The sequence below is a fragment of the Dipodomys merriami genome, unplaced genomic scaffold (genome assembly GCF_024711535.1).
Source record: "Dipodomys merriami isolate MVZ:Mamm:240054 unplaced genomic scaffold, mDipMer1.0.p SCAF_2, whole genome shotgun sequence".
NCBI classification, from domain to species: Eukaryota; Metazoa; Chordata; class Mammalia; order Rodentia; family Heteromyidae; genus Dipodomys; species Dipodomys merriami.
The window spans coordinates 14,126,386-14,149,659 of NW_027203381.1; the positions used below are offsets into that span (position 1 = coordinate 14,126,386).

Genomic DNA, 23,274 nt, shown 5'->3' on the forward strand with positions numbered 1-23,274 from the left:
GAAGGGAGGGAGGGAGAGTGCTATTTTCATATGACGCTTTGGGAGACACACTAACTTCTTTTTTCACTCTTTGTGGAGGCCCAGAGCCCTTTCCCCGACACCATGTTACAGAACACATTCACTTCATCTTCGAAGTGCTCCATCACCGCTCCTTGGAATCCTTATTATCCATATATATTGCAAATACACACTTTGAAGTCCACAAGGAAGAGATTACTAGCTTCCAAACGGGCAGGGTCAATTAAGGACCAAGAAAATATGAAAACAACTATTGTTAGAATTACACTCCCGACTTTATGCAGCCTAACTTTTGAACAAAATATGAACTCTTAAGGAAAAAAAGTATTGAGGGTTTTGATGAGCTTCCCCTTGCTTTTTTTCCCCTTCACTATTTGCAAATCATGGCTTCCTGATCCTAAGGAAGAAAAAAAAAACAAACCTCAAAGAAAAGGCTCAACAGGCTTCCAGGACATCAAATAGCTCATACAAAACAACATTCTGATGACTTGCATGTAAATAAATCAGAAACATATGAATTAAACTTCTCTCGAAATACATATGGGTTGAAAAAGAGAGAAGTGCTGAGAAAATGTGTTTTGGGTTTTGCTGAGCCCATGACATTTGAAAAATAGTATGAGACATTGAACAAACACAAAGCATGGTTTGGCTCATCCATTCCTGATATTAGCCTCCCAGTTCCATGGCAAATCAGTTTACCATGTGCCTAAATAGGAGCCACCTTTTGTGTGCTCCCCCACACTTAATTACTAGCAGTTTAAATTTGTCTCAATTAGAAGCTCAAAAATAGCATCACATTTCAGGGAAATGAAAATCTTAGCATCTTCTTACCCATTTGGGGGTGTTCGCATCGTACTGTTTTAGAAACTACCCCTGATCATTTCTCTTTAAGAAAGAACAGTCATACTGATGTGGCCCCTTTTGGTGTTAGTTGGCTTGTAACAGAAGAAAAGCATCATTATTGAGAAATTAGCCCCAAATCCAGTATGGTTACCAAAGCCAAAAACCACTGCAGGTGAAAACAGGATGAAGATAGTCATACACTATCAAGCGCAGATCGTGGCTTGAGAGCCTCTGCTGTCTGTGAGTCCTGAGCCCTGAGTACAGACATACAGCCAAAGCTCGTGCTCTTTCTCCCACATGACTTTCCATGTAGAATCCCTGACATTTGGGTTTCTAAATCCTGGGACAGTGGCACAGTGCTTAGAGCCCCCACGTCCTCTTCTTGATACGTATTCCTCAGCATCTGTCTTTAAGAACAGAAGCAGAACATAGGGAAGTTAGGGATTTAAAAAAAAAAAGCCAGAGCCACAGGCTTCTTCCCCTAATGCTAAGTCACTGACAGTGCTTTTGGATGAAATCCTGTTTCTGCTCTTTGGACTCTACTGTCACCTGAGATTACTGGTTTGAAGTTAGAGAGTGGAGATAGATTACATCTTTCCTCTTCACGGAGGAGTTATTTAGGTTGTTTTGAAAAAACATGCTTCCACTCTGATGGTGACTAAAGGCCTGACAGGATAGGACTGGGTTTTGTTGTTGTTGCTGTTTTGTTTCCTTCCTTCCTTCCTTCCTTCCTTCCTTCCTTCCTTCCTTCCTTCCTTCCTTCCTTCCTTCCTTCCTTCCTTCCTTCCTTCCTTTTGTTCTTTCTTTGTTTTTCTTTCTTTCTTTTTTGGTGCTTGTGCTGGAGCTTGAACTCTGGACTTGGACACTGTCCCTTATCTCTTTCACTCAACACTGATGCTGTGCCATTTGAACCACAGTTTTACTTGGAGCTGTGTGTGTGTGTGTGTGTGTGTGTGTGTGTGTGTGTGTGTGTGTGTGTGTGTGTGTGTGTGACTGTATATGTTGTGTGTTTAATTGGACATAAGAGTCTCATCTCATGGACATTCCTAACATGGGCTGGCACTGCTATCCTCAGACCTCAGCCTCCTGATTAGCTAGGATTATAGTCTTGAGTCACCAGCGCCTATCAGGATAGTTAAAAGTTTTAGCTCGTACTTATTGAATGCCTACTATGAGCCAAGTGCTAAGGACAGAGGTGAGATGGTCAAATAAACACCTAATTATAATGTAGGTGTATAATGGATTGATTCAGGAATTCAGGCTCCTGGCTGTAGGCAGTTGAAGTTCTCCTTGGAGGGGACAAGGTCTAAGGATGAATGGAAATTAAGCTGGTAAATGCAAGGACAGTAATTGGAGGACAGGGAAAACATGGTCCTCCCATTGGTAGGATAACCCCAGTGTAGTTTGGGATGGCTGGAGCCTAGGGCATTGAAACAATGATACAGTGATGAGACTGAAAGGTAAACAATGGCCACATCAAAAACTCACCGTATGTGCCATTAATGAGCACAGATTTTATCATGAATATAACGAGGATACCAAAATGTAGATGTCCCAAAGAGAAAGAAATTTCCAAGTCCTGAGGAATAGGAGGACCAGGACAACTTAGAGACACCTAAGCCAAGGAAAGCAGAGCTGACTAGAAGGAGGAAATAGTCCACAGTGTCAGATACTGAGATGAACGTGGCTTTCAGCTGCAGGTCTAGGAACTCTTGGGCAGTCTTCCTAAAATAGTGTTTGTGGAAGAAAGGTAAAGGAATGGAGAGCAGGCACCGCAAGATGATTGTAAAATCACCACTGGAACAAGAATATCAGGTATTTCAAATACCAGGTATGGGAAGGGATGGAAAGAGCCCCTCCCCACCCTCACAGGATTGTCTTACATTTGGCAAGAACACCAGGCATGAATACCAGGGCAAGTAGAACACATGCAGAGTGCAAGATGAGGCGCACAAGTCAATGATGAAAAGGGACCGGGACTGATCTATGAAAGCATAAAAAGAGGAGCTAGGCAGAGGGAAGGCAACAACACATCCTTAAAGTGGTGAGTGAAGCTTGAGGTGCTGAGTCCCAAGCAAACAGAAATCGTTGGCGGCCCAACCAAAGGTGATATGTGGCCTTAATTTGTTTGTGGCTTCTGTTTTAAATTGCTGAATATAGAGGTGGAACTGGCAGGAACACCATAGAGCAGCTTGTTGTTTGTTGTTCTTTCCCTGCAAAGTTTTATCATAAAAATCTGTCCAGAGCATCTAAGTGACAGTTATTGCAAATATAGATATTCACAAGTCCTACATGGATGAGCTCCCTGAGACATGTTGTATACATCCCATCCACTGGTGAACAGCTATGGAATTGATGCTTAATCTCTTTCACATCTGTGTTATCTCCATGTGACATTGTCTTCCTGGTGTAAGGCCAGCATTTCATCTCCATATGCACTTCTCGAAGGAGGTCATTTCTGATTCAGAGAAAAGCTTTTACAAAGAAAGCCTTGGTTCCAAGGCTAGGAATCACCGCATAAACTCTGTAAGTGAATGAAGAAATTGGTTCTGTTTTACTTTGGTGGTTTCCTATATTTAATAGATTTTTACTGGATACCTACCATGTGCAAACTATTGCATTGGATGTGCTTAAATTCACCCTCCCTGCCTCTAAATAGCCCACGGTACACTATGGAAGATAAGAACCATAAATTCATAGAAGAAAAGTGCTGGGAATGTTTAGAAGATGAAATATAAACTTTATTTAACTTAACCTGTCTTGAGCATTACTGTCCACATTCCTCTTAATAGTATACTACTAGTCTACATTCCTGTTTGGACTTTTCAAAGGAAAGAGCCAAGAAGATTATGAACATATCTGTGGTTTTTTTGTATCATTTACAAAAACTGAAATTCATCACTATCAAGAATTATTTTCAACCTTATTGTGGTTCTAGACAGTCTGTTCAAAGAAGATTCCCTAATGTGTATACTTTCTTGAGATGTTTTCTTAGTCATTTATCTTCTGGCACTGGTATGTATTAGCAATCTATATTTTCCCAGTAAATCTTGTAAGACACGGGAGTGGCGGGGTGGGGGGGGATGGAGGGGGTCACTAAACCATAGCCAGTTCTTTTTGATAGAACCAAATGTAGAAACAAAGTCTTTTACTTTGTAGTATACATGAGTGGCCAGCATCCATTGCTGGTCCATAGCTACATTACCTACATAAATTTTCCATTGTAAATTGTCCCTTTAGCAGCCGCAGACCAAGCCTATGGCCTGTCATCTGTCCTCCCTGCAGTCTGCTAGAATACAAACTCTCTGTAGATGGTCCTCACTTCATATTTTTTCTGTGGACAACATTTAACATTCTAGATCTCCTAATAAGTACTGCTTTGGGTTTCTAGTTGTGTTGAAACTTAAGTAGACTAAAATTTAACAATCATGAAATGAACAAAGTCAGAGTTTTGTTTTGTTTTGTTTGGGTGCAGTCACACAATGATGAGCACCTATCAAACACATCTGTCAAATTCCAAAACATTTTCAAGACTCCAAAAGGAAACTTCCAACCCATGAAGCAGTTCTTTTCTCTATGCTCCAACCACATGTTTTATAAACCTTTACTATTAGCTCAAACACATAGATACACACACTACACGCACATGTAGACATGTTCTCTGTGTTACTAGTATTATCTATTTATTGATTAGGAAATTCCAGACATGGGACTTGTATTTTCTAATTATGTAAGCAAAGAACAATCTGTTTTTATGGATGTTTCTCCACCGGGAGAGACAGAAAGAAGCAACCCTTCCTTGTCTTGTGTGTATTTGTCCTGCACTCTCACAGGATACCAATTTACTTTTTTAAAAAAAGACAAGATCATTTCTGAGCCTGTGTTCCTGTGTTGGTGAAAATATTTCCTCATTCATTTCAAGAGCATTGAGAATTTTGATGTTGCTCTTATTTTACTATGAAAATGAAATAACCATCTGGATTTTACATTTCTGTAATTTGGATATTAAAAAGTTACTTTTCTTGGAGAGAGATCAAAGAAGCTGTAATGAAATTATTATTGTTTACACTGATTTATATCTTCCTGGTTCCAGAAAAATCACTTGTTGTAGACTTTTAACTATGTATCTCTAAAAGTAGGAAAAGAGTAGATCTAATGAAAAAAAAGCCAGACATTTAAATATTAAAGGAAGCCAAGTAAATTGTGTGTGTGTGTGTGTGTGTGTGTGTGTGTGTGTGTGTGTGTGTAATTGGCACTGTCCCTGAGCCTCTCTGTACTCAAGGCTAGCTGTACTCTGTACTCTACCACTTGAGCCACAGCTCCACTTCTGGCTTTTTCTGTTTATGTGATACTGAATAATCAAACTCAGGGCTTCATGGATACAAGGCAAGCACTCTACCACTAAGCCACATTCCCAACCCCATAAACTATATTTTAAGTGTGCCTAATGATATGAACTTACAATGATCAATCACCTTTTTTTATTTTTACTATATAGTCTCATTTCTAGAATATTATAGTCCTTAATTGATCTTTTACCTCCTCTGAAAATGTCTTTTTTTTTTTTTTTTTTTTTTTTTGGTCCGGTCGTGGGGCCTAACTCTGGGCCTGGGCCCTGTCCCTCAGCTCTTCAGCTCAAGGCTAGTGCTCTACCACTTGATCCACAGCACCACTTCCAGCTTTTTTCTTTTTGCTTTTGTGGTGCTGAGGAATCGAATACAGGGCCTTAAGCATGCAAGGCAAGCGCTCTACCACTGAGCCACCTTCCCAGCCCTGAAAATGTCTTTCTGTGGGATAATTCTCTTTACATTTCTTACTTTCACAAAATACTATTCACTTTAAAGCATATTTCTCTTTGCTTATTATATGTCTTAAATCTCTCAACTTAAGTAAAAATTCTCACATTTTGACTTTTTTTGTAGTTAATATACTAACACACCAGTCATGATGCTAGTTAAAGGCTCTTCTCTAAGTTAAATCAGGGTAATATGACTGGCTGATTGTACTTAAAAATATACCTTGGAAGTGAAGGCGGGATGGCCATTAGAATAAACAGCCGAAAGGTAGGTAGCTGATTGGACATAGATGTTGTCAATTTATATACTTTTTCTTTTCATTTCAATCTGTGCCACAGAATCATACATTTGGTAATTATTTCATGCCTTTGTTTTCAGTTGAAAGTAGTCAGAGCCATATGTTTTGACAGAAAAAAAAAGATAATTCGTACTTTTTTTCAGCTTTGTGAAAGGGAAAATGGGGTAATAATTCTGCAGTGTACCATGGCAGTAATTCCTATTCAGAACTCTACCAGATTGGAAACTCAGTGTTCATAACAAGTCTTTTGGTAAGCAGAAGATGAAGGCATCTGTTTGAAGCACCAAGTGAAGTTGGATGCTCTAAAGCTCAACTTCACTCATTTAGAACTCTGATAATAAATAACACCATTATGAAAAACTGACCCCTAGATTCCATAAGCCATAGACGATTTGAGAAGACATTCAGGGCTACAAGGGCTAACATCTCTGATCTGGGGTTTGGAATGAAAGCACCTGTGATAGAACTCGCCACTTCTGGTGTCCTGCAGTCAGTCTTCTGACTAGAACCAGGGGAAATTCTCCAGCTACAACAAGATAAGAGATATGGTTGATAATCTACCACGGAGATAATCTCCTTCAAAATGGGGTGTGTGTTTGTGCTGTAGGTCTTGAACTGAGGGCCTAGGCACTGTCTTGGAGCCCTTTTGCTCAAGGCTAGCACTCTACCACTTTAACTCCAGCACCACTTCCAGCTTTTTTGGTGCTTAATTGGAGATAAGAGTCTCATGGATTGTCTTGCCTTGTCTTGCTTTGAACTCTAATCCTCAGCCTGCTGAGTAGGTAGGATTACAGGTATGAGTCACCACCTCTTAGCTCAAAATGATTTTTGTTTAAAAAGCTATGCCTTCATTAGTTCAAGCTTTTATACTAATCATGACAGAATTTTTTTAAATCTCATGTCCTTTTATACAACTAAGTTCAAGTTCCTAAGAATGTGTTTAAAGAAATCCATACCCCCTTCCCTTTTGTGACTGCTGCATCAGTGTTCTCTTTGCAATTTCTCTTAGGCCCTTACTCTCAAATTATTTTGTTTCTTACTTCAGCCTCTGCTTTTGAAAATGTAGCTTTCTGCTTGTATCTGATACAGCTTTCTTTACCATCCCTCATGCTCCCTGGAAAAGACTGAGTTTGTGAGAATGGTGACTCCCTGGCTACCTGTCCTTTCTGTGTACAAACAGCACTGACTAGATTGGGATTGGAAAGGTAGGAGTAGCTCATTTCGGAGGCTCCTAAGGTCAGACTATATAAAGCAGTTGACATTTTTCTTTTTCACTGCTTTCTTTTCTTAGAACATCCTGTTCGAACCCTCATACCTTCCTTCTTCACTTTCATCCTTTCTATAAATTGATTTTGGGGACCTGATCTGAGACCTTATCACAGTGGGATAATAACTGCCACCAGACTATAACAGCACTTCCCAATGATGAGGGTGGTGAGAGATGAGTTGGTGTGGCTTTGTGGCATGGCAATTTTTCTTACACTGCAGCCTTTTGCCCTTCCTAGCCAGGTACCCTGACTAATGTCTGCAACAATTCAATGAATGTGTTTACCCAATGGTGCCCAAACTTCTTTGAGCTTACAAGCCATTTAAATGTCCCTCCTATTCAGGCTTCAATCTTATATACACTGGGGTTCAAAGGGAAAGTGTGGGGATGGTACACTTAGAATCCTGGAATGTGAACCATTAGATGTAAATGCCTCTGCCTTCTAAAGAAAGCCCAGTCCTTTGCACATGGTGAAGTGAAATGCATTGTAATCTGTTTTGGCCTTTGTACTAGGCAGAATATATGTGTGCATATATATACATATATATATACATAGACACTCATACAAACATACACACACATACCAAAATTTACTTGTGCACATTTTGGGGGTGGTTTCCAGTCAAGGGCATGAACTCTGGGCCTGGGCACTGTCCCTCAGCTCTTCAGCTCAAGGCTAGTGCTCTACCACTTGAGCCACAGTGCCACTTCCAGCTTTTTTTTTTTTCTGCTTATGTGGTGCTGAGGAATCGAATCCAGGGCCTCAGGCATGCAAGGCAAGCGCTCTACCACTGAGCCGCCTTTCTAGCCCCGTGCACATTTTTTCATAACCCTTTTTTGACATGTTTTTTTTTAATGATTGGATAGCCATAGCCAAACCTTCTTGTTGTTTGCTGAAGAATTTAAGAAGCAATAATCAACATTGGAATCAGCCTAAAATTAGTCTTTAGTGTTATTGTCAGAGGAATTGTTTTGATCAGGAAGGTATACCATCCTTAATTGACAAGACAGCATCCTTGGAGGCCACAAAGGTATTTTTATTGCCTTATAGAACCAATCTATTTTGATGCTCCAGTCCATCCGAATGAAACAATAGTTACCATCTCCAAAAGCAAAACATTATTGGCTAACAGTTAGAAAAGGTGTTAGATATGACATGCATGCGTGAAGATCATGAGTGTGATATAAGTGTAAGTAAAGATGGAAGCAAAGTATTTAAGATCAGAGTGCTTGTAATTGGTAGAATGAATATAGGTTCTTCTTAGCATTGCCTTTTACTTTGTAATGAGAATTCAGTAAATAAAAGTTGGGCAACAACGTAGGTGTTTTGAACATATTAAAGAGTTGTGATATTCTTAGCATCCACAGTCTCTTATCCGTGCCAGTCCTCAGTCTGTTCAGGAAGCCAACTCCCATGGGAATGAGCAACAAAAGGGATGGAACAGGAAGCAGGCAGGTTTCACCTGGACCACATTTTGCACAAATAATGTTTCAAGAGGTCGTTAGCCAGGTGTAACCTGATCAGTTTAAGGCACTTTCAGCTAGGGCCGAGGTACTCATGATGTTGTCAGTGGGCATTCCTGTGATACCCATGTGGAGTTGAATGTAATCGCAGACATACCATGTGTACTCAGTTCATGCCAAGAACAAGAAAACTGCAGGTGTCAAAATATAAAGAAGAATTTGAAGCCAGAGGCTAGGATGCCGGGGCGAGCCGACACTCACACTCCACTTTGATGCTGTAGGCGGTAAGGTGGTTGGTTTCGATGGGTTTTGTGCCCTGGTGTTCAGCCATGGGACTGATTCCACCCTGTAGTCCCAGTGTAACCCTCAGCAGGCTGTTTTGCCTCTCTCTGTTTCTGGCAGTCCTAATCAAGTGCATTAATATCTGCCACTGCTTTGTATCTGCAAGCAGAGGCCCGATTCTGCTTCTTGTGGAAGCCCACACGGACCCTTTCTAATGTCCTCTCACTGGGATCCTCACGTGCTCTTCTCTTGGGGTAGAACACCTCCTTCATTTTCAGGCCCCTGGTTCCTAAATGGCCAGATAGGACCCAGGACTCTGCAAGGCAGGCTTTGATAAGCTTTGATAGCAAGAACCTGGAGAATTCACAGCTACCAAAAGATGGTTGTAAAGGCTGGAAGTTCTAAACTCAAACAAGACTGCTGCAGGATTTTGAATCTGTTTTGCCATTTCATTAGCTACGTGACTGAGCACTTACGCTCCTTACTGCCTCTGTGCTCAGAGACGTTCGTTGTAAAATTGGGGTGACAATGAAACTATAACGTTCGTGGAAAGACAGAATGAGTACTGGATAGTTTGGCTGAGTGTGCGGCATTACGAAACTAAGACGTTAGCTATTCTTTTCATTGCTGTCATTTTGTCCTGTCAACTATGACAAGGACTTGGGGCATAGTAAGCACTTGGAACAGGTGGTTGTTGTTGTTTCTTTTGTGTGTGTGTTGTGATTATAGAGTGTGTTAAGCTGCACTGCTATAATAAATTGCTTTTTTAAAAAAAATGTCTCATTGATAATTGTCTTCCTCCCCAAGATGGCTATCAGAACACAGCTTACAATCCCAGGTGCTTTCTATCTGTGATGCCAAATGTGTATGCTATCATAGCAGAGTGAGCCACAATCACATCTCTCCTGGCAATTCTGTACCTCAGGGTTGGAGTGACAACACTTGGGAAAAGCTTTTAAATCTGTGGGCCTCATACAGAGCTAAGTTGCAATAGTCCTGCTAAGTTAGTAATAGTAGCAGTTCTGTCTTAGGTTAGTTTGTGTTTTATTCGTTAGGGATTTGGGGGGTTTGGTTGTTGATTTTTGTTTTTTGGGTTTTTTTTCCCAGTTCATGGTGTGTCTTACCCACCATGGAAAGTTACACACCAGACCTGATACCACTGACATGGCTCAGTGTTTTCTATGTGGTTGTCAGGGCTGCAGCTGACTGAATGCTCTAAGAAAGAAATATAGGCTACTGTCTCCCCACCCACCCCCTTTCTCCCCTGCTCACTTCCCAGCCTGCTTCTCCTGCCTCTTCCTTCTTTTAGGTTCTCTTGATATTTTCCAATTCAGCCATTTCATCAATAAAGACACAAATAAAGAGGGAGATTGAAATCTTATAATTTTACTACTTCTTAGCACAGGAACGGAAATTGGTTAGTAAGAAGAAAAATTTTCTGGCTGAAATTCAGTTACAGGATGTAGCTGGTTTTTTTGTTTTTTATTTTTTACACTCATGAATAGATAATCAAGACTCACCTGTTATTTAGGAGGGAGAAAAATGATGTTGTGTGGTGTTTATAACAGAGTGTGGGGATTTCTGCTGGCAGCAATTTGCAAACGTATTCAAGGAGTTCCTTTTGGGGTGGGGGAAATGTATACATATTCTTTTTTGTATATTTTTGTGATTCAGAATAGTAGAGTACAAACAGAATATTGTTTGGTTAATAAAAATACAGCAAAAATATCATGTATATGACTATGAAAATGGTACATTTTACACAAATTTTGGATAGTTGTGATGTAATCTTTGTTTTCAGAATGTTAATAATAGTTTAGGGACAATGATTCTTCGTATTGTAAAGGTTTAGGGCACTGAGAACTATTTGATTAATTCCTTTAAATTTTTTCAAGTGGTTTATGTGAAATAAAAGCTTCACAGTTTCATCAGCTTATGCATTTGAAAGTATCTATGTAATACATATCCCCTGATATGTCAATATACTGTAGGCATTTGCATATCACAATCATAATTCCTGTGTATGTGGCAGATAGCAGATTGGCCTTTGTCTGTCTCTTGGGAGTGAAGGAAGAGTCTTGCTTCATTAAGAAATATACCTCGACTTAATCATATGTACTGACAATGATCTTTATTCTTGGAGCTGCCTTTCTTTTTTTATTTGGGGGATTTTGCACTCCCAGTCTGAGGGTAACTGAATTGTTCTATACTACTCAGCTGTGTTACTTGAATCTATGTATTAACCTTCCTTGCCAGTCTGCTGCTCATTAGAATCCTTAAGTTAGGACATCAGAGAAGATGCTAGAAGGGAGAATTTGGAGAGGACTGGTTGAGAAGTCAGAAGTTGTGCTCTTTGAAAATTCTTTTACTCATTTGTAAGACGAGTTTGGACTCATTTGAACTTCAAAGGGAGACAGGGCAGAGTGTGGCCTGTAGAACAGCAGTGACATGAAAAGAGAAAGAAACATCCACAGTAACTGTGACATAAAAAGACTTTTATAGCTAGCCGGATGCTTGTGGCTCACACCTGTAGTCCTAGCTACTCAGGAGGCTGAGATCTGAGGATTGCTGCTCAAAGCCAGCCTAGGCAGGAAAGTGAGACTCTATCTCCAATGAACTACCAGAAAACCAGAAGTGACTGTGGCCTTAAGTGTAAAAGCTCAGGGATATTGTTTAAGCCCCAAAACCAGCCAAAAAACAAAAAAAACAAAAACAAAAAGAATGAGACTTTCATAAAAGAATCAAAAGCAAAGAGGGGAGAAAAATAATAAAAATAAAAGAAGTACAGAATCTTCTTTAATGATTCTTACTGATTTTAATATTTGCTAATGTCTTTTCCTGTTAGCCTGTGCAGCTTTCATTATCTAAGAAAACTGATTATGCCATGTTTAGCTGTAAATTGTATGTGAGAATGGATAGAGGCTAAGAACAATGTTGCGATGGAAGAGTTTCTTACCTTCCTGCATAGCCCAGAAGCTGGATCACAGTGATGCATTATTAAAAAAAAAAAGTATCACTCAGCATAGCATAGAAACAGTGTCACAGATAGTTATTTAACAAAAAGGGAATTTAAGAAATAGGTAATAGCACATGGGAATTTAAAATTAATGAATAAAACCAGACACAATATTCTGCCATGTCTAAAGACCAAAAATTTTGCACATGCCAAGTGCTAGGATATGTGGAGTTTTCCTCTCCTAGTAACCCACCAAAGGAATTCCTGCTTCCCTGAAAGTAGGACTTAAATGAGCTAGCATTACTATGACAGATGTTGTAACAATGGGCAGCTAGCATAGCTGGTAAGATTCCTCGTAGGCAAGTGTGACTCCATATTAGGACTGCCAAGCAGAAGAGTCCAATGTGGTAAGTATTGTCTCATTAGCTATTATGATCCTTTCTATGAAACAAGGGTATCGTATCTGAGGGACTGGAAAGGAATTCCATGTGACAGATAAAGAAACTGAGATTCTGAGATACTGTACTTTTTAGGTCCCATAATGAATTGTGAGAGTTGGTTTGGATCTGGCTATAGTGCTGGGTTTCTTCTGCCAAATCTACTTAAGTTCAGTCCAGACACTGATCCTTCATGAAACTTGCTGCTTGCTTTGTGGGTCAGCCAGCATTTTAACTTCAACTTGATTATGTACCACAGTGACAAAGTACATCTCAGCAATTCTCAGTGTAGAGCTATCACTTTCCTTGAGCAGTGGTCTCTCCATTCAGAACAGCCTTCAAAACAGACTCACAGCCTTCAAAAAATGCTGGTGGCGCACACCTGTAATCCTAGCAACTCAAGAGGCTGAGATCTGAGGATCACGGTTCAAAGCCAGTCTGGGCAGCAAAGTCCATGAGACTCTTATCTCCAATAAACCACCAGAAAACCAGAAGAGGCGCTGTGGCGCTCACCTTGAGCTGAAGTGCTGAGGGACAGCGCCAAGACCCAGAGTTCAAGTCCCACGACAGACAAAAAATAAAATAAACGATGAAAGGCCCAGAGTATGGCTCAGTGGTATAGCTTCTGACTCTCCCAAAATCTGACTCACTCGATAAGCTTCACCCCGAACTTGGGGCTTCTGTGGCACAATTCCAGTTTGCCATGTTCTATTCATTGTGGAGCACACCATGACTGTTAGGGCCCTAAGCCCCAATTACATTGCTTTACTTACTCTTGATTATCTTTGCGAATTACATATTCACATGGGGCTGGCAGTATATCGGGGGTAGTAGCATTAAGGAATAGAAAAGATCTACTATCCAATCCAGTGGCTGGTCCACATTCACCATATGGACACTTCAGGACACCTCTAATGCAGTTACTTCTTGCCCTCTCGGTTCCTTTTCCCATCAAAAAATGCATTACTTTTACATGTACTTGGTCCACTTGTAGCATACCTTAGGAAATACTGCTCTCTTCAAAAGTAATCATCAATCTTTCAAGATGATTTTCATAAACTTTCCCCTAACTATTGCCTCTTGTCTATGATAGTTAAGAATATAATATCTGGGCTGGGAAGGTGGCTCAGTGGTAGAGCGCTTGCCTTGCATGCTTGAAGCCCTGGTTTCGATTCCTCAGCACCACATAAGCATAAAAAAAAAAGCCGGAAGTGGCACTGTGGCTCAAGTGGTAGAGCGCTAGCCTTGAGCTGAAGAGCTGAGGGACAGTACCCAGGCCCAGAGTTCAGGCCCCACGACTAAACCCCTCCCCCCCAAAAAAGAATATATTTTCTTTACTCTCTCTCTTTTTGTTTGCCTTTGCACATAATTATTTTTGAGTAGAAAGAGTCTAGACTTTGATGACCAGTTTGGATGTCTTTGCATTATTACTCAAAATATTTTTTTTTTTTTTTTTTTTTGTCGGTCGTGGGGCTTGAACTCTGGGCCTGGGCGTTGTCCCTTAGCTCTTCAGCTCAAGGCGAGAGCTCTACCACTTGAGCTACAGCGCCACTTCCGGTTTTCTGGTGGTTTTATTGGAGATAGGAGTCTCACGGTCTCTCCTGCCCGGGCTGGCTTTGAACCGCGATCCTCAGATCTCAGCCTCCTGAGTAGCTAGGATTACAGGCGTGAGCCACCAGCGCCCGGCTCAAAATATTTTTAACATAGAAAGATGGCTTCACCTTTCAGAGTTATATTTACCCAGTTAATAGAAACAGCAGTAGCAAGCAGGACATGTTAATGTGTGGTGGTTTTGTAATGCTTAATCTGTGCCAGAGTACCATTATTGTTGCTTTATAAATGTACTTTGCATAGCACGCCTTGTCATACCCATTTCTGGGTTAGGAATCTGAAGACTAGGGAGGATAAAAGTAATAGATGCAAGTCATGATGGAACTCACAGACCCAAGCTGGTTTGAGCCAATGAGTTTCACTTTTCTATCATACTTCTCCCTTATGAATAAAGGATGATACTACTTAATAATACCATCTTGTGTGATCATTATGAAGATTAGAAATCGTGTATGGGCAATTTCAAGCACAAAAACGGTTCCGTGGGAGATCCTGACAGATGACATTATTTCAACATCTCTAAGTGAAACTGAGAGGCCAAGATCACTAAAACTAAAGAATGTTCAGGGTTGGGGGGGGGGGGCACATAAGAACTTACAGTAATGTCGCTTCCTTAAAGACCATAGACAGGATTTTTGAGAAGGTCATATGAAACAGCTACTGGACCATAGTAATCATTTCAAATTACATGATAAATCTGTGAAATGAAAACCTTTTTTTAACTTTTATCAGCTCAAAATCTTAGTGTTATCTAGAGAGCCTTGTTAAACTGTAATTTATGTATCATATAGTAGTGCTAACTTTGCTCAACAAGCAATTTGATAAAAGAACTCTGACCTGGGAACCTCAGCCAACATTCCTCATTGCCAATTTGGCAACAAAATTTCATACTTCTTTAGTTACTCTTGGGGGAAAAATGGGAAGGCCAGTAGTCACCTTGATCTAAGCCGCCTTACTAGAAAAGAATTTAAGGGTGGATTTTTTGTTTGCCATTACATTTTCCTCATGTTTTGTTCTTGGGCGGCGGGGGGGGGGGGGGGGGTGTCACTTCAATACTTGTCCTGTAGTTTGGGATTTTTATTTCATTTCAGATGAGACCGATTTCCTGGTGTTAGTTAATTAAAAACAATTCCAATTGTATTTGTAATTTTTCTATATACCTAGGATAATAATGATGGAAATTGAATTGATGCAAGATTTTCTTATTGGATTTAATGTCATTATTAAAAATGTATTGAGCCCGGCACTGGTGGCTCACGCCTGTAATCCTAGCTCCTCAGGAGGCTGAGATCTGAGGATCGCGGTTCAAAGCCAGCCCGGGCAGGAGAGACCGTGAGACTCCTATCTCCAATAAACCACCAGAAAACCGGAAGTGGCACTGTAGCTCAAGTGGTAGAGCGCTCGCCTTGAGCTGAAGAGCTGAGGGACAGTGCCCAGGCCCAGAGTTCAAGCACCACGGCCGAACAAAAAAAAAAAAAATGTATTGAAACCTGTACTTCGAAGTCTTTTGACTGAGAAATTGTCAAAATAATTGAAGTAGAAATCATAAAGCAGCTTCCTGGTTATTAAAAAGGGGCTGGGAAGGTGGCTCAGTGGTAGAGCGCTCGCCTTGCATGCCTGAGGCCCTGGGTTCGATTCCTCAGCACCACATAAGCAAAAAGAAAAAAGCTGGAGGTGGTGCTGTGGCTCAAGTGGTAGAGCACTAGTCTTGAGCTGAAATGCTGAGGGACAGTGCCCAGGCCCAGAGTTCAGGCCCCACGACCGAACCCCCCCCCCCCAAAAAAAAAAATTAAAGCACTAAAGGTAGACTGAAGAAGTAAGAACATTGCAATCACTGTTGTCTTCATGATCCTTCCACTGACAGATTGAAAGAAAATGCCAAATGAAGGAAATTAAAGAACAAGGGATAGTTATATATTTTAAGCAGGTCGTGTGCCCTGAGCTTTCATGATTTTTAAATCTTTATTAAAATGTTGAGGGTAAGTGGGATTACAGCTCAGTAGTAGTGGTAGTGTGGCTTATGTGAGGCCCTGCATATCAACACGCTTTACTACAACCAGTCAACCAGTGAGCAGATAGGGGAGACCGAGCTAAATCATTTCATTGCTTCCTTCTACTTGTATAAAGTGTAGTTGTGTGCAATATTTATTTATAACAACAAAACTATAAAGAGATTGCCTTGAAAACAATCTTTGAGGTGAGAAAAATGAAGCATACAAAGGGAAAATGGGTAATATTGTCTATGATATGTGAATTGCTATCTAAACAAATGCATAAGCGATACTGTAATTTCCTTTTAAAAGAACTATGAATGGTGGTCAGCTTCCTATTGGCAATACTTTTTATCTTTACATAATGGATCTTTGATTGGCTACAACACCTGGAAGCAAATTGCTTAGTGTAGGATATCCTAAAAACTTTTAACCCTGTAAATATTTCTTTCCATGTAGTTAATATTTGTAGATTTGGGAGAAATGATTTTATCCATAGACATTTCAGTTCATAATTCTTGAATCATAATTCATAATTCTCAGAGTCCAAAAATTTTTCTTGTCTTACTCCAAAACTGTCAAGTAATTCTACCAAAAAATAGAAAAAGAATGAACCTTATTATATGTCACTTAATGATGTTAGCATAGTACTATGCATATTTGAATATATTTGAGTAGAATGTTCAATATAATATTTAAGGTGGATACTTAATTAAAATTAAACTAACCAGTCTCTTAAAGAAATTGATTTCATTTATTTTAAAACATAAGGTAACTTAGTAGCATAAGGAAATTCCTGGAATGTGGAAAAAATATACATCTAGTACAGTTGGCTTGTGTTAAACGAGCTGGCCAGATGCATCCCCCAGTGAATTGCATGTGCCTGTGTTATCGCCATATTATGCTCATTCTGTCATTAGATTGAGGTAGTCTGCTTTTCTGTCTCTCCTTTTCCTAGAAGGTGATGTTATATTCATCTTTGTGGCCTTCTCTCAAGACTCCCTAAATACATTTAGTAGTCATTTCCAACCATTTTTTTTTCATTGTACAGTTCTCAAGAAAATACTGAAATTTTCTTGACATGAACTTAATTGTTGATTTGGTTTTCGATTCCTGCCCTAACATTTTATTCTTTTGTTTCTGAATGATAAATAAAAAATGTCCCAGGCTGGGAAGGTGGCTCAGTAGTGCCTTGCATGCATAAGGTCCTGGGTTCGATTCCTTAGCACCACAAAAGCAGAAAAAAAGAAGCCAGAAGTGGCACTGTGGCTCAAGTGGTGGAGCATTAGTCTTGAGCTGAAGAGCTGAGGGACAGCGCCCAGGCCCTGAGTTCAGGCCCCACGACTGACCAAAAAAAAAGTTCCCCCTCCCCTCACTTGCTAGTTGTAAACCCTTAGGACTAGAAGCAAAATGGCTGTTTATATATTCAAGATGTAAAGAAAATTACAAAATAAAATTCTATGAAATATAGGACTTAAAAAAGAAATCTCTACAAGAACAGGGAGGGGCTTGTTTTCCAAAGTGTTGAAGGGGCCTTTCAGATTCGTTTTCATCTGCTTCATCTCCAGGATCCCCGATTTTCAAGGGCATATGCAGCGTTTACTTGATGTATGGATGTGTGTGCCTATTTTCCCACATCTGTCTCCATGGACCTATCCTTTGTGAAATCCTAAACCTTATAGTAATGTTTAGTTTGTGATTCATGGGGTTCGGAGGGTGATGATATAATTTTTCTTAGGGTATATTTTCGATGTGCTATACAAAAATTGATGGGAGTTATTTTTCTGGAAACCCTGCCTTTGCCTTTTTATTGGCGAGTTTTCTTTTTCTTTTGCTGTGACCTGTGAATATCACTGTAGGCTTGCTGCCAATTTTGGGAGCTGCTGCCGGCTGCAAAATGGAGGCAGGAAGGTATCCATTTTCATCAGGAGGATGAGGGTTTCAGTCTTTCCAACCATCTGGAGAGAGGAACTTTTAGAGCAAAAGAAAATGGGGATTAAAAAAAAAAGATTGTATTTAGCAGAAGAGGCAAGGGGGAAAACCAATTAAAGTTAAACTATACCTTATGAATTTATGCTTTTCTAGTAGGCTGTCCTATTCCAAGGCAACATAAACAAGAAAATACACACACAGGCTATTTTTACAAGGAAATGATTCCCTAAGTCTTAGGAGTATTAGTAAACAAATGTAAGTAAATTAGATTTTTGGCACACTTTTTAAGTTTATTGTACACACAAATATAATAAGCACTAAAAAATAAAAAAGAGAGACCCCCTGTTCCTGTGTATACAATGGCTGTTGGTGGTCTTGTGGATGCGGGCTTTTAATGGCCTTTTTCAGGCCTCTCTGCCAACACTCGGGGAATTTAATAATTGAGATATATTTATCACTTTTCTGTGGTCTGGGTGGTTCATTTGTGTTTCTGTTTTTCATGCTTTTCCTCTCTTCTTCCTTCTCTCTCTTCTGCTCTTATTCTCCCTCCCCCTTTCTCCCTGAAAGTGAAAATTTTAATTGGAAGCTTGAGTTTTGACTGCCTTTTGGGAAAAGCTTGGTGTGTATCTTTCTGTTTTTACCTTGTCCATGCTTGTGGGCCATCTGTGTTTAAAAAATAAAAGGAGTGCTTAGACTCAGGATTACCCTGTGGGTATTACATCGCGTATTTACACCTAGACATGATTTGCAGTATTTCTTGCCTGTGACTGGAAAATCTCATACCTGGTTATTTTCTGTTCACACAAATACACTGAAGTTTTTCATTTTGCTACATTCCAAAGGGGCAGTGTTTCTGTGGTTTGGTTGGATTTAAACTGGATAGAGGAGAAAATGTTGTGCTCTTTAATGGATGTTGAGGGGCTTTGGTCAATACAGAAAGCAAAACTCACGCAGTTCTTTTTCTTCAGGTCTATGCTCCTTCAGCAAGCACTGCCGACTACAATAGGGACTCGCCAGGCTACCCTTCCTCCAAACCAGCAGCCAGCACTTTCCCTAGCTCCTTCTTCATGCAAGGTAAGGCATTGCATTGCTTACGGGGAAGTCTGTGGCATCTTCTCAGGTCATACATGGGACAAAAGGAATGGACTAGTAGACAGGTATGCAGATCATGAAGGGTTTGCGATTCTTAGGAATTAAATTCTTTAGAAATTAGTTAATTTACTTAAACTTTACTAAGACTTCTTTCTTTGAAATCCAAGCCCATTGTGCAGTGATGAGTTAAAAATTAAATTGTCAGGCACCAATAACTTACACTTGTAATCCTAGCCACTTAGGAGGCTGAGACCAACAGGATCATGGTTTGAAAGGCAGCCTGGGCAAAAAAGTTCACCAGACTCCATCTCTAAAATAACCAACAAAAAAGCAAAGCTTAGAAGTATGACTCAAGTTATGCACCACCAGTTATGAACAAATAAGCCCAACGAGCACAAGATTCATAAGTTCAAGCTCCAGTACCAAAAAGGCAAAACACAAACAACAGCAACAACAACAAACACGATTAACTCGATCTGTTTCATGTACACCTGACATTGCTATCGGACTTCCAAGATTGGCATTTGTTCCTCATCCTTCAATATGTGTTGAATATGCCTGATTTACCTATGAGGGAATATGTGATCCTTAGGCCTAGCTTTATGTAAAATTTCCAGCCACTTACTAATCAGTAAGAACATGGGCACGTTTTCATATGACATTAGAATATTTCACAGCGAAAACTTACTCCCAGCATTGTAACTGATAGATCAAAGGCCCAAATGTTTTGTTGTTGTTGTTGTTTAGTTTAGTTCTGTTTTTGCTTTTGTTCTCTTTTGAAAGTGAGGGAAATATTGAAAATTTTCATCTTTATGTTGGATAATGTATATGTATGTGTATATATATATATATATATATATATATATATATACACACATATACGTATACATATATATATTCCTGTAATTGTCCATTAAAAGCAGATAGGTATGTGTCCTAAGAATTGATAGATAATAGCCACTAGTGACAGCTAGCTCCTTTCCACTGCCTGGAGAAAATCCAGTGTTCACAATCATAGCAGCTACTTGAAAAAATGGACTGTTGCCAGCATACAGCTGAGAGTTCCCTGACTGCTATGTCTATGACCCTAATTTTCAAAATATGATGATCTTGTTGACAAGCTACCAGGAATGTAGATGTGGAGTTTACCAAGAGTTTACTCCTCTCAGCAGAGCTCGTAGCTCTTTGTGCTTGAGTGCGCAAACCTTATTTGAGTGTCACAGGACCTCCTGCCTCATGCAACTCTTAAGAAAGAAGAGCGTATCTGGTGAAGAAACACCAAGGAGCAACCCGGTGTCTCAGAGTCCAGTAGATGTACTCAAAATTATTCTGATACAAATGAATTTATCTTCTTTCCCTTTCAAATGTTAGCTCTCTCTCAGGTTGCTAGTTGGCATGTAAAATTCACAGGAAAGAAAACCTATAAAATCAAGTCAATGGGTGCCACAGGAATAGAGAGCTGTTGTTCCACACATAATGCAGTCCACATTCGTATTGATCCTGTGTGCAGCTGTCCTAGGTGGAACTGGGACACTGTCCTAGCTGGAACCCAGGGACACAGTGGCTAGTCACTTGACTGAGTCTATGCCATGAACAGACTTACCATCTTCAGCTATCACCCGTAGATAGAAGGAGGGACATTGACCAAGATGTATTGTCAGTGTATGAGGATAAGTTGACGAGTTGAATTGAAACCCCTTCGCACAACTACTTAACACACAATAAAACAATAGAATGTTTAAAGAGGAATAGTAGTTTTCTTGGTGTTACCTACCCTCTTTCGTGAGCAGTGGGTGAAACTATCCTACAGGTACTTAGAAATGCTGTCAACTCAAGATTTCATCACTCAAACCAGGTTTTTATCAAGAACTGGATGGTAGTGTGTTTTGGTTTGGGGGCTTTTTTTGTTTTGTTTTGTTTTCTGTTGGTTATGGGACTTGAACTATGGGCCTGGGCGCTGTCCCTGAGCTCTTAAGCTCAAGGCTAGCACTCTACCACTCGAGCCACAGTGCCACCTCCGGTTTTCTAGTGGTTTATTGGAGGTAAGAGTCTTGCAGACTTTCTTGCCCGAGCTAGCTTTGAACCACAATCCTCAAATCTCAGCCTCCTGAGTAGCTAGGATTACAAGCGTGAGCCACCAGTGCCCGGCAATTTTGTTTTGTTTTGTTTTGTTTATTCTATCTTCTTGAGAAAAGGTGGCTGGCTTGAACTGTCCAGGGTATATGGGAGGCCATGTAGACAAAAACAGTAGCAGACCAGAATATAGAGAATATTGCTGCAGATGAATACACAAAAAGGGAAAATTTGAGTTGACATTTATGATGAGCACAATTAATTTGCACACACCTAATTCTATTCTTTCAAAACAACATTATGTTTAGATCATGGGATGTGGTAAATACTAATTTACTGTGAAAAGCATAATTTATGTAAAATACATATTTTTATGAGTCCGCATCAAAGTGGCATGTGCTGCATTAACAATCCTAAATATTTTGGCCCTCTGTGTATCATGTAGTCTACATGCTTGAGGAGTCTCTATGTGTATTTTCTTACCTTGTCAGATGTGCCGTGTATTTAAAGTTAGTATTCTTAAACGTCATATTTGAATTTAAGGTGATACTTCTTTAACTTGAATTCTAAATCTTCAGTATGAAACATAATAACCCTTTAAAGATTCTGTGTGCTGGATGTGCTCATTCATGCCTGTAATCCCAGCTACTCAGGACCTGAAGATAAGGAGGGTTGCAGTGTAAGATCAGAATAAACAAAAAGTTAGCAAGATCCTATCTTACCAAACAAGTTAGGTGTAGTGCCACATATCTGTGTTCCCAGCTACACAAGACTTGTGGGTAGGGATTATAGTCCCAAAGTAACTGGGGCAAAAGTATGAGACCTATCCAAAAAATAAGTGAAGCACTAAAGGACCAGGGCCTGGGTCTGTTCCTTTCTTCACTTGGGAGAGCATCTGTCTAGCACACAGGAGGCCCTGAGGCTATACCTCAGTGCTACAAAAAAGAAAAAATAATAATCCTGAGTTCCACATGATAAACACAGGTACAGCGACATCCCTGTCACCAGTGTCCTTCGGTAGGACATGCCTCATGCCCAGGGAATTTGATTCTTGAAAGAATATTCAGTTACAGGAGGGATTTGGAGACTGACTGGAGCATATTTTAAACTATGATTTCTTCTTTTTAACTTTATTTTCCATGTCTTACATAGAACTCTGATGCTGTCAGACTCGCAGACATGACTTTGCTTTCTTGATACTTTTTGCAATCCCTCTTCCCTACATACCGTAATTCCAACATTAATTCCATCTATTGTGCATGTGATAAAAATGAAACCTTTGAAATCTGAGTTGGTTTTTTTCCCATTATTTATTTTGCTATATGCTTTTCCATCCTGCAAACTTGCCAACTCTGTAATGTCTGAGCATGTTTTGTTTTTACCCCAAATCTTGAGAACCACTTACATTTTTAGTTGGTTTTCATAAAAGTAGGGAGGGGTCCAGGACTTGTAAGAAAGGTTTCATTTCCTAGGAATTACCTTGGTGCGATAGGGTATCATTGCACAAAGCAGCACGATCTGTTGAGTTTTTACTAAGAACACTGACTTTATGAAATATTTCCATTTGTTTAACAATACAAGAGGTCACTTGGGAAAAAAGTAATGATGACCGTCTTCTGATGTAATGAGCTAGCCAGCACAAAGATGGATTTACAACAAGCAGTTATTTTTATGTATATAAAAAAGCCCACTATTTTATAAGCAAGGCTGAAAGGCTCAGAGCAGTCGTGGTTGTCTTTGTCCTTTGCAGATGGCCATCACAGCAGTGACCCTTGGAGCTCCTCCAGTGGGATGAATCAGCCTGGCTACGGGGGAATGTTGGGCAATTCTTCTCACATTCCACAGTCTAGCAGCTACTGTAGCCTGCATCCACATGAACGTTTGGTAAGTCAGACCTAACATGAGAATGGATATGAGCATGCCTAACTTAGGAAATCTCTTATCTGTCCTCCATTGCCCAGACACAAGGACTGTGTAACGAGTATAAAAATAGGACTCGCCCATTACTCTTGGAGTTGTGTTATTTCTGTGATCAAAGACACAGATGAGTCAGATCATCTTTGTAAACCTTCTAGAACTTTTTGGTGATTGTTCTTTTGTGTTTATTGTGTTTGGGTCTGTTCTTTTCTTTCTCATGATGTCAGCTTCCTTTCGTGGATAAACACACACTATGTTTGAGTTGCAGGATTTTAGGTATGGTAGTTCTTTGTCCTG

The 23,274-nt window shown here is 39.9% G+C and overlaps 1 protein-coding gene across 15 annotated transcripts in view; it reads left to right on the forward strand.

The window, feature by feature from the left end:
- The window catches only part of Tcf4 (transcription factor 4), a 355,777-nt gene that overhangs the window by 281,581 nt on the left and 50,922 nt on the right, over positions 1-23,274 (forward strand). For all 15 annotated transcript variants that reach the window (XM_070029076.1, XM_070029075.1, XM_070029078.1 and 12 more), the window contains 2 exons: positions 18,864-18,969; positions 22,811-22,944. In XM_070029076.1, the coding sequence (XP_069885177.1) occupies positions 18,864-18,969; positions 22,811-22,944 (240 nt within the window). The remainder of the gene's footprint in view (positions 1-18,863; positions 18,970-22,810; positions 22,945-23,274) is intronic.